Here is a 16,669-nt window from a genome sequence, read left to right as displayed (position 1 = left end):
GGTTTATTTGGTAGCACAAGCCACAAGCTTTCGGAGCGCTGCTCCTTTATCAGGTGAGTGGGAGTTCCGTTCACAAACAGGGCATATAAAGACACAAACTCAATTTACAAAATAATGGTTGGAATGCGAGTCTTTACAGGTAACCAAGTCTTCAAGGTACAGACAATGTGAGTGGAGAGAGGGTTAAGCACAGGTTAAAGAGATGTGTATTGTCTCCAGCCAGGACAGTTGGTGAGATTTTGCAAGCCCAGGCAAGTCGTGGGGGATCCCACTCATCTGATGAAGGAGCAGCACTCTGAAAGCTTGTGGCTTGTGCTACCAAATAAACCTGTTGGACTTTAACCTGGTGTTGTGAGACTTCTTACTGTGCTTACCCCAATCCAACGCTGGCATCTCCACATCATGGCCTCACAGCACCAGGGTCAATTCTGGCCTTAGGTCACTGTCTGTGTGGAGTTTGCGCATTCTCCCCGTGTCTACGTGGGTTTCCTCCAGATGCTCTGGTTTCCTCCCACAGTCCAAAGATGTGCAGGTTAGGTGCATTGACCTTGCTAAATTGTTCCTTAGCGTCAGGAGGACTGGCAGGGTAAATGCGTGGGGTTATGGAGATAGGGTCTGGGTGAGACTGTTGGTGCAGGCTCATTGGACCAAATGGCTTCCCTCTGGACTGTAACGATTCTATGTCGTGTTTCCAACATGCAGCGTGATATATCTTGTCACATAGTTCCTTATAAGGGATGGTACCCCAGTGTAATGTTACTGGACCAGTTATCAAGATATACAGACAAATGCTCTGGAGACATGAATTCGGCTCACTGTGGCAGCTGGAGGAATTTAAATTCAGTTAGTTAATCTAGGGTACAATGCTAACCTCATTTAATGATCATTAGCCTATCAGATTATCACAAAAATCCCTCTGGTTCACTAATGTCCTTTAGGGAAGGAAATCTGCCATCCTTACCTGGGTCTGACCTACCTGTTACTCCAAACCCACTATAATGTGGTTGACTTCTAATTACCCTCTGAAATGGCTGAGCGAGACACGCAGTTGTAGGTGGCTCACCACCACCTGCTCGGGGGCAATTGGGGGTGGGCTGTGAATGTCAGCCCTGTCAACGACACCAAGAACAGGTAGAAAAAATATATTTAAAGTGAATGAGTAGTCGGGCCTGAGTCGGCCTCTTGTAGCTTTCCTCGTTGGAACTCATTGAACAGTATCTGACCTCAGTTTATATGGGGCTGGATTTGCACCATTGAGGTGGGAAGCTCCAGTCAGGAAATTTCCCGGAGCGGCAGCAGCTTCCCCTTTAAGAGAACCCCCCATCCACCATATTTCAATTCCGGGCAGGCGGGGGTGGGATGGAATCAGGCCTGCTGTCTCCGGGGGGCAATTTGTAGGTACCACATGCTCCTGATCTATGGGCATCTGGTGTGTAGAGGGGCAGGGGGGCGGGCGGAGGGACCTCCTCGTGAACCTACCCCTGGGCCTGGCCAAACTCATCATAAGCACATCAAGGCAGCGGGCGACCGAGGGGTTTGTGCGACCCGACTGTCTCCCCCTTTATCGCAGCTACATTCACGGCTGGGTATCCCTGGAGAGGGAGCATGCAGTGTCCAAGGGCACCATCAAGGCCTTCTGTGCCCGTTGGGCACCCCAGGGGCTGGGGTGTATTATGGACCCCTTTAATCACATTTTAGTTCAATGTTTTAAGTTTCCTTTCTGCTTTTTTATTATTTTGGGTGATTTCCACCCCTCCCCCTCCTTTTAGGGGCTGCCCTCCCTGCTTTTTTTCCTTAGTTTGTTTAATTTAATTTAATTTGTTACGCCAAAAATAATGGCAGTTTGTAGGTTGCCACCGAGGAGATGGGTGAGTGCCAAGACAGGCTGGTTAGAAGGTCCTGCTTGGTGCTCTGAGACCTCAGCCCAGTTGTGTCAAAGACCAATTTGCCCCTTATCCCTCATGCCCCCTCAAGACTTCTACATCCGGCTCCCCTCCGCCATTTTGACAGGTCTCCAGGGCTGGATCGACTCCGTGACAATCCGGCCCATGATATTTTGACATGAGGAGGTGATGGCCTAGTGGTATTATCGCTGAACTATCAATCCAGGAACTCTGGGGACTCGGGTTCGAATCCCGCCACGGCAGATGGCGGAATTTGAATTCGATAATAAACAATATCTGGAATTAACAATCTACTGATGACCGTGAAACCATTGTCGATTGTCAGAAAAACGCATCTGATTCATTAATGCCCTTTAGGGAAGGAAATCTGCCATCCTTACCTGGTCTGGCCTACATGTGACTCCAGAGCCACAGCAATGTGGTTGACTCTCAACTGCCCTCCAAGGAGAAATAGGGATGGGCAATAAACACTGGCCAACCAGCAACACCCATGTCCCAGGAATGAATTAAAAATACTCTAGATTGTTGTTACCTCACCTTAATAATCCTGTATTTGAATCTTTTGTCATTATGATATTCCTTGCTGTGTTTCTTAACTTTGCAGTTAACCCTCGGTTTTTCCTCTTGTGTTGTAGATGTGACAGTGTGAATTCAAACTTAGTTTTTTTTTTCGGTGGCTCAAAGATAAAATTTCCCGTTTTTCTCCTAGTGTTTCCATGTACCTTATTCTGCACTCACAATGTTCATAAGTACAGACCAAAAAGAAAGAGATTCTGCCACAGCTTATCGTGAGTAAGCCTTTTCGATTTGTATGGTGGGTTTTTAAACAGTGACTCTGGCTTTACCTAACAGAAGGCTGATTAATTGGGGCATCTGTTTTACTGCAACAATTAATATCCACTATTTCAATTATTATATTAAATCAAGTTTGACTGGTTGCCGGGGGTGTTTTTTCTTTAGTGTTGATGAAGAGGATGAAACACTAAAGTTAAAATAGAAAAAGCTCAAGTGAGTAGGAGCAGGCCCTTCCAGGCTGCTCCCCATGATCATGGCTGATCATCAAATTCAATATTCTGATCCCACCTTCTCCCTCCCCCCTTATCCCTTGATCCCATTAGCCCCAAGAGCTATGTCTAATTTCTTCTTGAAATCATAATTTCTTCATAGAATCCTTACAGTACAGAAGGAGGCCATTCGGCCCATTGAGTCTGCACCAACCATAATCCCACCCAGACCCTATTCCCATAACCCCACATATTTACCCTGCTAATCCCCCTGACAATTTAGCATGGCCAATCCACCTAACCCGCACATCTTTGAACTGCGGGAGGAAACCGGAGCACCCGGGGGAAATCCATGCAGACACGGGGAGAATGTGCAAACTCCACACAGACAGTGACCCAAGCCGGGAATTGAACTCGGGTCCTTGACGCTGTGAGGGAGCAGTGCTAACTGCAATGCCACCTTGCTGCCCAAAATTGAATAAACTTTATTTTTTAAATATCTGGTTTGTTCCCTTAGTTCTCGGTTAAAGTTGCAGGTATGACTGTGGAGGTGCTGGGAACTGGAACTCCATCAATTCCGGCCTTGGGTGACTGACTGTAGAGTTTGCACATTCTCCCCATGTCTGCGTGGGTTTCCTCCCACAGTCCAAAAGATGTGCGGGTTCGGTTGATTGGCTGCGCTAAATTGCCCCTTAGTGTCATGGGGACTAGCAGGGTAAATACGTGGGGTTACGGGGATTGGGCCCAGGTGGAATTGTTGTCGGTGCAGACTCGATGGACCGAATGGCCTCCTTCTGTACTGTAGGGTTTCTAAAATATGATACTGAAGTGAAAACAAAATTAGGAATATCTGTGATGTGAACAAAAAATCTTTTTAAGTTTCTGATGACTAATACTTGGAATCCCCCAGACTGACATTAGGAGCATAGGAATTAGGAGCAGAAATGGGTAAATTCAGCCCTTTGAACCTGCTCCATCATTCAATCAGATCATGGCTGATCTCTCCCTGGCCTCAAATCCACCTCCCCACCTGTTCCCATATCCCCTTATCCTTTTTTATCAGAAATATATCTATCTCCTTCTTGAAACCATTCAACGATTCAGACTCCACCGCGCGATGGGGCAGCGAGTTCCACAAATTCACCCCCACCCTCTGCGAGAAGTAGTTCCTCCTCATCTCAGTTTTAAATCTAATGCCCCATAAGAGGAAACATTTGGTCTATAGTTACTTTATCAATCCCCTTTGAAATTTTATAAACCTCGATCAGATCCCCTCCCATCCTTCTAAACTCCAGCGAGTACAAGCCCAAACTCTTTAATCTCTCCTCATACGTCAACCCTTTCATCCCCGGAATCAATCTGGTGAACCTCCTCTGAACTGCCTCCAATGCCGCAACATCCTTCCTCGAATAAAGAGACCAAAACTGGACACTACTCCAGATGTAGTCTTGCCAACACCCTATACAATTGCAACAACACTTCTCTACTTTTATACTCCAGTCCCTTTGCAATAAATGTCAACATCCTATTTGCCTTTTTTATTACACATGCTGCACCTGCATATCGACTTACTGTGATTCCTGAACATAGACACCCAGATCCCTCAGCCCAGACACATTTTGAATCTGCTTTCCATTTAGGTAATAATTAGCCTTTCTATTTTTTCTGCCAAAATGGATACCCTCACACGTATCCACATTAAACTCCACCTGCCAAATTTTGGCCCATTCTCCTAGCCCAGATACCTGCAGGTATATAATCCCCAGATACCTGCAGGTCATTTTTTATCCACAGGCTACATGGTCCTGAGGGAACCTCAAGCTGGTAACCTTTTAGCTTTTCCATTTCTGGGTATTTGAAGGTGGATTCCTGTAGAGTTTAATGGCTTTTCCATTTTCTATTGCAGGTATGACCGTGGAAGTGCTGGGGACGGTATTAGGAACAGCAATACAAGGTCAGATTGTAGGTGGGGCTGAAGCTTCATGTATTCATGACAGTGAAATTAATGCTTCGATATCCACAATTGACGTCAACACTACACAGTACAATCCCAACACATCCGTCAGCCAACTGGTACGTATTCCAGATTTTAAAGGTAGAAATATCAAGATCCAATTGCATGTTTTATAAATTGGTGGGGAGGTTTGGTAACAGTGTATTACAGCACAGACAGGGTTAATTAGCAATGGTAAAGGAAACAGTGATCATAATGCAGTTCAATTCTACATTACGTTTGGAAATGACATACACTAATCACAACTAAGAATCTTAAATTTAAACAAAGTAAAACAATAAGATATCGGAGCAGAATTAGGCCATTTGGTCCATCGAGTCTACTCCACCATTCAATCATGGCTGATCACTTCCTTGACCCCGTTTGCCCGCTTTAACCCATAACCTTTGATCCCCTTACAATCAAGAAGCTACCTATCTCTATCTTAAAGACACTCAATGACCTGGTCTCCACCGCCTTCTGTGGCAATGAATTCCATAGATTCACCATCCTCTGGCTGAACAAATTCCTCCTCATCTCAGTTGTAAAGAGTCATCCCCTTTACTCTGAGGCTGTGCCCTTGGATCCCAGTCTCTCCCACTAATGGAAACATCTTCCCCAAGTCCACTCTATCCAGGCCTTTCCATATTCTGTAATCACACAGGTGTGAAGGGAAAGCTGGCTGCGGTTGATTGGGTAAACAGACTAAAAAGCATGGTGAACATTGGGAAACATTTAAAGAAACAATTCAAAATGTTCACCAAGAATTCATTCCTTTGAAAAACCAAAGCTCAGTGGGGGGGAAATCCTTCCACGGCTTACCAAGTAGGTTTAGGGTGGTATTGGATTAAACAAAGTGACTTATAAAGCTGCAAAGAATAGTACTAAGTCTGAGGGTTGAGAGTGCTTTTGAAACCAAAAATGTCCACCAAGTTGATTTTAAAAAGGGAACAAAAACTAGAAATTGAGTCAACTAATCAAGAATATAAAAACAGATTGTAAGAGATTTTACAAGTACATAAAAAGGAAGGGAGTAGCTAAAGTAAACATTGGTCTCTTTGAAGCAAAGATAAGAGGAATTCTCATGGGGAATTAAGAAATGGCAAAGACATTGAACAAGTATTTTGCCTCGATCTTCACAGTAAAAGACACAAGTTGTATACCAGAAATAGATGGTAACCTAGGGACCAACAAGAGTGAGGAAGTTAAGGTAATCAATAGCAGCAGAGAAAAAGTACTGGGGAAACAGGGATTAAAATCAGAGAAGCCCCCCAGCACCCGATGGCCTGGGTTCTATCTTGGGGTTCTAAAAGCGGTATAGCTGCAGAGACAGTGGATGCACTGGCTATAAATCAGCAAAATTCCCTAGATTTTGAGTGGAAGTTAGCAAACATTATTCAGAAAAGGAGGAAGAGAGAAAACTGGGAACTGCAGGCCAGTTAGCCTAACATCAGTCATGGGAAAATGTGGAATCTGAAGGAAGTCTTAACAGTGGACCTAGAAATATATGGTATGATTGGAACAAGTCAACATAATTTTGTGATAAGGAAAATCCAATTTTATAAATTTATTAGCATGTTTTGAGTATACAAATAGTCGTGTAGATAAAGGGGAACCAGTAGATGTGGCGTAGTTGGATTCCCAAAAGGCATTCAGTAAGGTGCCACACAAAATGTCAGTACACTAGATAAGGGCTCATAAAGATGGGAGTGATATACTAGCTTGGATAGAGGATCGGTTTGTGGACAGGGGAGTAGAGATTAGTGAGACATTTTTAAGTCGGCTGATTTAAATCAGTGAAGAGGCCTCAGCTATTTGCAATCTCTATTGATGAGCTAGATGAAGAAACAGTTGTTTATCTAAGTCTGCTGACAATACAAAACTAGGTGGGAATGAGAGTTGTGAGGAGTACACAAAGAGTCTGCAAAGTGACATAGATCGATGAAGTGAGCGGGAAACAAGAGGCAGATGAAGTATAATGTGGGGAAGTGTGAGAACATTCACTTTGGTGGTAAGAATAGAAAATCAAATTATTTTTTAAAAGGTGTGGAACTTGGAAATGTTGATGTTCAGAGAGACTTGAGGATATTCGTACAAGAAACACAAAATGTTAGCATGCAAGTCCAACAAAGCAAATGGCATTTTAGCCTTTATTGCAACGGGATTTGGAGTACAAGAATCATCAATTGAAAGGGGTTTTGGTGAGACCTCACCTGGAGTACAAATGTGAAATTGTGGTTTCCATAGTTAAGGAAGGATTTACTTGCAGAGGAGGTGTACAGCGAAGGTTCAGTAGATTGGTCCCCAAGTTGAAAGGGTTGGGCGATGATGAGAGATGGAGTAAATCAGCAGAGTGATGGAAGGGGTCATCAACTGTGCAATCAAGCAGCACTTACTCAGAAATAACCTGCTAATTGACACTCAGTTTGGGTTCTGCTAGGGTCACTCAGCTCCTGACCTCATTACAGCCTTAATCCAAATATGGGCAAAAGAGCTGAACGCCAGAGATGAGATTAGAGTGACTGCCCTTGACACTGATTGGAGTCGTACCTGGGCATGTAGGAAGATGCTTGTGGTTACTGGAGGTCATTCACCTCAGTTTAAAGGCCACTCGCTGATGGCTGGATTTCCAAATGTGGAAAATAGGAAATTATCATTTGAGTTTTGATTAATTGTCTGGAAAACCACGGGTGATCAGTGTTTTCTATTCTCTTTGTACAGAAAAGTGCGTACATGATGGCAGCTGGAGTTATTGGTGGAGTTTATATTCTGTGCACCATAATTTTGTTTGCTGGAGTCCGGGAAAGAGATGGTAAATAATTTTCATACATATATATAATAGATAGTGAAACTATATTTAAAAATATCCTCCTGAAATTTTGCATTCATGTTCCTCAGTGAAACTTTAAAATAAATATTCATTTATGGGACATGGGCGTCGCTGGCTGGCCAGCATTTATTGCCCATCCCTGGTTGCCCTTGGGACGTGGTGGTGAGCTTCCTTCTTGAACCGCTGCAGTCCTTGCTTTCAGTAGCAACAAGCACTTTATATTCCCGGTTCATGAATTAAACTCACCTGTCACTGTGACTGTTTTAGAAATTATCATTAGTTTATGATTTGCAAGTTATCTGATGTTTGAAGAAAGCTTCCAGGAATGGTTCAGTCCGATCAATATTATGGCCAGATATGTTGGATCCTGCCACCCTGGCACCATCTGTCAGCGCGAAGGAAGAACTTGGCACTCAGCCAGGTCTCCATTCACAGCAGCGGGACTGGAGGATCCCGGGGCTGGAGAGCTGGAGGGTCCTGGCCCCCCCGTGGCGGGGAGAGGCGGAGGGTCCCGGCCCCCTGTGGCGGGGAGGGGGGGGGGGGGGCGGAGGGTCCCGGCCCCCTTGTGGCGGGGAGGGGCGGAGGGTCCCGGCCCTCCATGGGGGGGGGGGGGGGGGGGTGCGCGGAGGGTCGTCGTCGTGTTCCCCCCCCCCCGTTTCTTTCATTCTTTTTCTTTGTATTTCTTTCACATTGTATTTTTCTTCCATTCGCTCCCCAGCCCACCATCTTTCCAACGTGATTGGTTTTGCTGAGCCATTAAACATTGCTTGGTAAAGGTGTTGTGACAGTGTCAGCTGAACACATCATTGCCTTGAGGTGCTTCACAGAGCCACACGGTGATGATTTAGTGGTACCGGCTGGAGGCGTGGCCACAGATGCAGATTTTAAAAGAGGCTTTTCAGCGCAAGGTGCAGAGCGGCCAACTGGAGCGCTTCAGATCGTGAATTTGAGCCAAAACAGGAGCGCCGCTGAATGGAAAGAGGCAGCGAAATGGAGGCCGGGGTTACTAAGGCGCAGTTAGACTTCAGTGGGATTTATAAACCAGGATTTTGAATTCCGTGCATTGTGTCCAGGGGACTGGATCAGCCAGTTCTCAATGACTGCCTCTTGTTCTGCACCTGGCTGCTATTGGCAGTGTTCAACTATGTTTAAGAATTAAAATATTCTATAGGTGTAAAGTGATGGTAATAAATGAAGGATAAGGTATAAATATATCAGAGTGTAGATTATTCTAGTGTGGACAGTTTTACTGTTCAGTTTTACCTTGTGTTGGAATGATCTCCGAGTTCAACAATATTAGACTGTGACCTTCCTTTTTTCTATATCCCAGACGTTTTTTGTCTCAATGCAAAAACCTTCCCCTCACACGTGCACATAGCCATTTGTCGCTTGTTGTTAAATTTGCTACTTATATCCAGCACATTTTCCTCCTCTTTTAGTTCCAATGAAGAGTCAAATGGACGGGAAAAGTTTACTCTGTTTCTCTCTCCCTTCAGATCATTCGGATTTTTCTCCCCGCCTTATGGGCGGCACAGTGGGTTAGCACTGCTGCCTCATAGCGCCAGGGACCCAGGTTCAATTCCGGCCTCGGGTCACTATCTGTGTGGAGTTTGCATGTTCTCCCCATGTCTGCGTGGGTTTCCTCCGGGTGCCCCGGTTTCCTCCCGCAGTCCAAAGACGTGCAGGTTAGGCTGATTGGCCATGCTAAATTTCCCCTTAGTGTCAGGGGGATTAGCAGGGTAAATACACGGGGTTACGGGGATAGGGCCTGGGTGGGATTATTGTCGGAGCAGGCTCGATGTACTGTCAGGATTCTGTGACTCTGAGATGCTGCCAGACCTGCTGAGGTTTCCCCAGCACCCTCTGTTGTTGCACAGATGTAACCCCTTCGGAGTGTGACTGCATTCAGCTGCACACCAGCGTACTCAGTAATCCACTCACATATACTACCCTGCGACAGCTTACATTCATACAATACCAGACTGACACAGCCGAGAGGCCATTCGACCCATCGTACCTGCGCCAGCTCTGCAAAAAAGCTAACGGGTTAGTCCCACTCTTCTGCTGGGTTCCCCATGGACACGCAGATCTTCCCCCTTCGGCGCTGAGCATCAGCCGTGACAATCTGCATCAGAGTGTGACATTTTGCGAGATTGAGGATGAGTACTTGGAGAAAAAAAAATAAACTCTCATTAGCCTCATCTGTTAGACATTCATATGAAGAGCTTTGAAACTCCAGTTTCTTTATTCAAGACCAGGGCGAGACAGACTATTTGAATTCTTTGGAAAAGTACACACAGTCTTGTAACCTCCCACAACAAACACAAACTGTTCACCGCCTGAAACCTGAGCTGCACTTCATCAAGGAGGCCTAAAATATTTCCCCCTCGCCTGGCTCTTTATAGATTCTTGCAGTGTTTAATTGGTTGGCAGACACCAACCTTCAAGAGAAATTATAAAGTCAATACTTGTTTAAAAAGTAACAACTTCCTGGAACAAAAGGCTAAATAAATAGGCAACACTCTGGACTCACTAAGTAATGAGAAAGACTTATTTAAAAAGAAAGAGATTGAGAAAAGACAAGTAGGCCGTAGGGGCCTGGTGCAGCCTTGTGTCTCATCCATTCATCTTTAGCACAGTCACTCCCCCCTGAGGTCAATTCACTTCAGTTCTTGCTTTGTCTGGATTAGAGGAAGTGGGCTTTCCTCGTTTGGGGCCAGGTTTCCAAGTCAGCAAGGAGGACATTATGGGCCCTGTCTGTCTGTCTGCCTTCTAAATTTGCTCACAGTTTCCCCCATAGCTGGTTTCCTCCTACTTTCTTTTGCTGCTGTTTGCATCCAGAATCAGGTGACACAGGGAGTGTGAACACAGAGTGGGGCGGTGCAGTGGCACAGTGGTTAGCGCTGCTATCTCACAGTGCCAGGGACCCGGGTTCAATTCCGGCCTCGGGTCACTGTCTGTGCGGAGTCTGCACATTCTCCCCGTGTCTGCGTGGGTTTCCTCCGGGTGCTCCAGTTTCCTCCCACACTCCAAAGATGTGTGGATTAGGTTGATTGGCCGTGCTAAATTGCCCCTTGGTGTCAGGGGGATTAGGAGGGTAAATGTGTGGGGTTGCGAAGATGAGGCCTGGGTGGGATTGTAGTCAGTGCAGACTCAATGGGCCGAATGGCCGCCTTCTGCACTTTAGGGATTCTATGATAACGATCTGAGGTGTTGGCAATGAAAGGTTGCGCTCCAAGGCCCACATAGTGACCTGGGGGTTTGCCTCAGGCAGGTAGGGCAATGAATGAATTCCAATCCGTAATACATTCGATTCAAAAAGAGCAATTATTATAATCTCCAAAATTGCTTTGCTTTTATTATACAAACCAAATCAAGCGACTGAGTATTTATTCAATCTAATGAATAAAGACCCAGTCAAGTGTTTTGTCCACCCTCCAGTAAGTGTCGCTTATAGATGCCTCCTCTTATGTACAAGATACTACTATTTCAATCTAAAATGTTACTGCACTTCATGGCTGATTTTGTCTGGGCTGCACTAAGCAGCCAGTGGAAATGCACACACTCCGCTGCTGTTTAAACTTAAAAGGCCCGTGATTTTTAAAAAGAGTGTGCGTGCAAAATGGTATCATCTTCATGAGCAGGTGTTCGACAAACTTTCTTTAGTGGGGCCGCGAGGTGTGGCAGCCAGGAACCGAAACACAAGCAGGCACGATCTTTGCAACATGACACTGCTTGCAGGCGGTTTGAAGCATTTCCACATAATGTTCGTTATTGCGAGGTGACTGGTGAACGGGTCTGAAAGTGGTTGCTGCTCCTAAACCACAGCAATCCTACTTAGTCACGCTGTCGCCCTGACATGGGGAAGATTAACTAAGGATTCTGCCAATGGTGGGGGAAAGATACAAAGAAGATGAACAGTTTACTTCCTGATGCTAACAGTCATTTAAGATTGGACATTCCCATGGTCAAGAACAGTGCAGAGCAGTCAAACTTAGCTTTATATTTCATCCCATTATAGAACTCCTTTCAACATGGCCATCTTCACTGGAAAGCTCCAAAATGCTCTCTCTGTATAGCTCTAATTCTCTTCTATGCCTTCAATAGAATGCTGTTAGTACTGGAGCACTGGATCTAGTGCAGTATTGCCTACGGAAGGGCAATATTCCAATACAAGTGTGTGAGTGAGTTGTATTAGGATAGAAATTATGGTCAAAGCTCTTCATATGAATGTCTAACAGATGAGATAACATAGAATCCTCTGGTGCAGAAGGAGGCCATTTGGCCCATCGAGCCTGCACTGAGCACAATTCCACCCAGACCCCAACCGCATAACCCCATGTATTTACCCCAGCTAGTCCCCCTGACACTAAGGGGCAATTTAGCCTGGCCAATCAACCTAACCGGCACATCTTTGGACTGTGGGAGGAAATCTGAGCACCCGGAGGAAACCCATGCAGACACGGGGAGAATGTGCAAACTCCAGACGGACAGTCATCCGAGGCTGGAATTGAACCCGGGTCCCTGGTGTTGTGAGGCAGCAGCGCTAAACACTGTGGCACCGTGCCACTCGCATACTTTGTGAGTTTGACACCTTTAAAATAGCACAGGAAAAAGTTATGTATCATTACTCTAAGAATTTCACTATACAACTGGTTTTAACATCTTTTTAGTAATGTACAATGACTTTTGTTTCCAGAACCGCGCACGAGGAAGGCAGAGAAATCCTACTCCTTTTGGAAAGGATTGAAACTCGTAATGAGCCACGGGCCTTACGTAAAGCTGATCATTGGCTTCCTGTTTACATCCTTGGCTTTTATGGTAAGATATAATATTTCTGAACAGAATGCCCAAAAAAGAATCTCAAATTTTTCTTGCTGAATGTGATTTACTTGTTAAACAGTCTCAAACTTGGCCATAGAGGTTTACAGCATGGAAACAGGCCCTTTGGCCCAACTTGGCCGGGGGGGGGGCGGTTGCTGGTGCAGTATTTGCGATAGAGAAATGTAGGGTGAGCGCTCACTCAACTGTCTGTCCGACAGGATGCTGATCACGGGAAGGGTCTGCTTCCGTCTGTTCCACTGACCAAGGAATGGGATGGAGAGGGTACAACTTTTATATCAAAAAGGCAAATCTCGGGACTATCCAGGTTTTAGCCGGGGGGGAAATCCAGATGTCTGGTAGCGTAGAGGCAATGGAGGGGTTGAGAGAGCCGATGAAGAGGTAGAAATGAGTATCCTCAGTATATGCCTGTGCAAGAGGCAGCCTGTAGATGTGACCAAGGATGAGTCCACGGAGGATTTCTGAGCAGACTCTGTGTAGAAAGACGAGCCGCTTTTTTTCTTTCTTCGTTGGAGGTGGGCATCGCTGGCCAGGCCAACATTTACTGCCCAGCCATAATTACCCCTGAGGAGGTGATGGCGAGTTGCTTTCTTGAACTGTTGCAGTCCACATGAGCTAGAATTCTCCGGCCTCTCACGCCCTGCCCCCACTACCAGCAAGACCGGAGACTTTGGCGCTCAGTCAAATCTCCATTCACAGCGGTGGGACCAGAGGATCGCAGCCGTGGGCAGAGTTGGAGAATCCCGGCCGTGGTGTAGGTACACCCACAGTGCTGTTAGGGAGGGAATTGTAAGTGATGCTGTGGCTGCAATTGGATTGGTAGGTGAGGCCAGTCTGACTGAGCTGGATGTTGGAGGACAACTGAGAAACAGAGACAAGGTAGGAGCATAGGAACTGGATGAGGCCATTCAGCCCCTCGGGCCTGCTCTGCTATTCAGTCAGATCATGGCTGATCTACAAACTAACTCCATGGGAAGCATTTGCCCTTTCTTGCAGATGGCACCGCTGGCTTTTCCGCCACATTGTGCGGCACTCTGTGCAAAGACAAAATGGCGGCGTGGCCCACGCTGCCAGGCTGGAGGGACGGGGCTGGAAAATGCCGGGAATCCTGAGGTAGAGGGTGCCCCGATCTCCGAGTTACGGAACAAAATACAGGAGACCCCCGACCCCCCCAATATACACAGCCAAACCCCCTACCCCCGTTGGACACAGGGAAGCCCCCTCCCCCTTGCCAATGGAGCTCTCCAGAGGGAGGCCCCACCAGCACTGCCCCCCTGGCACTGCCTAGGGGGCTGGTATGTGCCTGTGTGCCCCCACCAGGACCCCTCCGCCTGGTTCCCATTTATAACAATCTTGTAAATGCCAGTGTGGGGGAATATATAGCGGGAAGCCCGATAACAACATTCTAATTGATATCAATGAGGTGCCCGACCTTTCTGGGTGAGGACCTCATTCTGTTACCGGGGACGGTGGGGGGGGGGGGGGGGGGGGGGGGGATCTGAAAAGGAGCTTTCGCCGGCAAGGTCCTTATTTCGTGGCTCTCGCGGGATTTTGCAGCCATGCCGCCGGTTGTGCCCACGGTGAACGCAGGCATAAAATCCCGACTCTCGTGGCTGGGGTCAAAGAGGATTAGCAGGGATAAAGCACCATGGTCACACTTCTAGCGAATGTCATTTTGACTTTAGTTAGCGCTGTTTCAGTGCTGTGGGAGAGGTGGAATGTTAGCAATTCAAACAGGGACAGCCTGGATCTGGGCAATGGCGACATGCTCAAGGAGTGAAGAGGGAAGTTGGAAATGGGGCAGAATTTTAGCCACTTCCCTATTTTTGAGAATATTGCACACACAAGTTAAGCATTCTCCGCAAATAACCCCACAGTTTGCCAATGTTCCTGTGCTAGTGAAACTTTGTAGGTATTCACGGCAATGGCTACAGTACACGTTAAATCATAGAATCCCTACAAGTAAGAAAGTGGCCATTCGGCCCATCGAGTGTGCACCAACTCTCCCAAAGAGCATCTTACCCAAGCCCGCCCCCTTCACCCTATCCCCATAACCACACGTATTTACCCCCATGGCCAATCCCCCTAATCTACCTATTCCTGGACACTAAGGTCAATTTAGCATGGCCAATCCACCTAACCCGCACATCTTTGGACTGTGGGAGGAAACCGGAGCACCTGGAGGAAACCCACGCAGACATGGGGAGAACTTGCAGACTCCACGCAGGCAGTGACCCAACGCTGGAATTAAACCCAGGTCCCTGGCGCTATGAGGCAGCAGTGTTAAACCACTGCGCCACCATGCCTTAACCGCTCAAACTAGGAGGAGTTACTGACTGACCAAACCCACAAACAACATTGCATGAGTTACACATAAATCAGTAAAGAGATTTGCTGCAGTGGGAATTTGTTTAAAATTTGCCTATCAAATTATTTCCAAGTTTTAAAATAAGGAAGTGGGGAGAGAAAGGGAAGTTGGATGGCTTTAAATTTACACATTATTGACAAGAGAAGTGCGTTCAGCTATACACCTGACTCTCCCATAAATAACTGTCCTGCATGAGAGTCATGGGGTCAGATATTTGTGTTTTTTCTGTATTATATATTCTTGTATTTCAAATGATTCTAAAATGTATGAACTCTGCTTTCAGCTGCTGGAAGGGAATTATGCTCTGTACTGCTCCTACACACTGGGTTTTCCCAATGACTTCCAGAATATACTCCTGGTTATCATGGTAAGAATGTAAGCTACATTTGTGCCACAGGAGCAAGGAGCTTCACATGCGGTTTGCGTGAACGTTAGATCTGAATTGGGGACCTTTGCAAGTTTGGTCCTGCCTCCTCAGTGACGTCCTCCCCATCGTTTCTCGTAATTGCTTTTTATTGAGAAATAAGAATTTAAAAAGCGAGGTGGCAGGCGACATGAATCCACGGGAATTGGGAGAACCACCCCTGAACATAGGAATCAGGAGCAGAAGTGGGCACGTTCAGCCCTTCAAACCTGCTCCGCCATTCAACCAGATCATGGCTGATCTCTCCCTCGTCTCAAATCCACCTCCCCACCTGTTCCCCGTATCCATCTTTGCCTTTTTTTTATTAGAAATATATCTTTTGCCTTCTTGAAACCAGTCAATGATTCGGACTCCACCGCTCTATGGGGCAGCGAGTTCCACAAATCCCCCTCTGCGAGAAGTAGTTCCTCCTCATCTCCGTTTTAAATCTACCGCCTCTCAGCCTACACCTGTGACCTCTTGTTCGAGATTGCCCCATAAGAGGAAATGTTTAGTCTTAAGTTTACTCTATCAATCCCCTTTTTAGAATTTTATATACCTCGATCAGATCCCCTCTCATCCCCTCTCCAGCGAGTACAAACCCAAACTGTTTAATATCTCCTCGTACGTCAACCCCCTTCATCCCCGGAATCAATCTGGTGAAGAGGATCGTAGGAAGAGGAAGAAACTGACAGAGGTAAAGAATTCCGGAAAGTTGTGGGGAAAGAAGAAATGAGAGAAAGAAACGTTGAAGGTGGGAATAGGAGGAAGAGGGCGTGTTGCAGTATTTCGAACAAAATAAAGGAAAACTCAAAGAAGCCCAGACCACAGAAACGTGATTAAAATAAAGAAATATCAAGTAGCTCAGTCCATGACTAAAAGGAGAAAAGACTGATCGTGTTTTGGGTACAATCCCTTTTTGAGAATTTAGTTACAATTGATAATTATAAAGGCTGTTGGTGGCAGTGAAAGAAGAACTCGCTAACAGTTGCGTGTGGACACTGTCCCGGAGTGTGGGAGAGGCTCTGAAAGGGAACAGCGCTGAGGTTTTTCATGTATTTTGACAAGAAAGAGAAAATTGTTCCTTGCGTGTTGCTTCAGCCTGTAAGTTACCAAACACGCATTTAAAAGGTTGATGCAGCAACTCTGGGATCAAAGAGCCATTCCCTCTTGCGGGAAATCGAGCTCCGGTTTCCCTCTTCGCTGTCAGTGCTTGTTGAGGGTGAAAAGTGCCTTTTGTTTTGTGAGGCAGGTGTTGTCATTAGAAACATTGGAACTGCGTAAGAGGCAGTGTGGGCATCATTGACACAAGCAGGATACGGGTG

At 46.3% G+C, this 16,669-nt stretch overlaps 1 protein-coding gene across 1 annotated transcript in view; it reads left to right on the top strand.

Moving 5' to 3' along the window:
- The window catches only part of mfsd2ab (MFSD2 lysolipid transporter A, lysophospholipid b), a 71,543-nt gene that overhangs the window by 38,920 nt on the left and 15,954 nt on the right, over positions 1-16,669 (top strand). The window contains exons 5-9 of the mRNA XM_078238086.1: positions 2,614-2,692; positions 4,815-4,981; positions 7,623-7,713; positions 12,431-12,552; positions 15,225-15,308. Coding sequence (XP_078094212.1) covers positions 2,614-2,692; positions 4,815-4,981; positions 7,623-7,713; positions 12,431-12,552; positions 15,225-15,308 — 543 coding nt within the window. The remainder of the gene's footprint in view (positions 1-2,613; positions 2,693-4,814; positions 4,982-7,622; positions 7,714-12,430; positions 12,553-15,224; positions 15,309-16,669) is intronic.

Source organism: Mustelus asterias, chromosome 21, assembly GCF_964213995.1.
Source record: "Mustelus asterias chromosome 21, sMusAst1.hap1.1, whole genome shotgun sequence".
In the NCBI taxonomy this organism is placed as follows: domain Eukaryota; kingdom Metazoa; phylum Chordata; class Chondrichthyes; order Carcharhiniformes; family Triakidae; genus Mustelus; species Mustelus asterias.
Note: the sequence above shows the minus strand (reverse complement) of the source record. Positions and strands in the feature narration are given on the sequence as shown.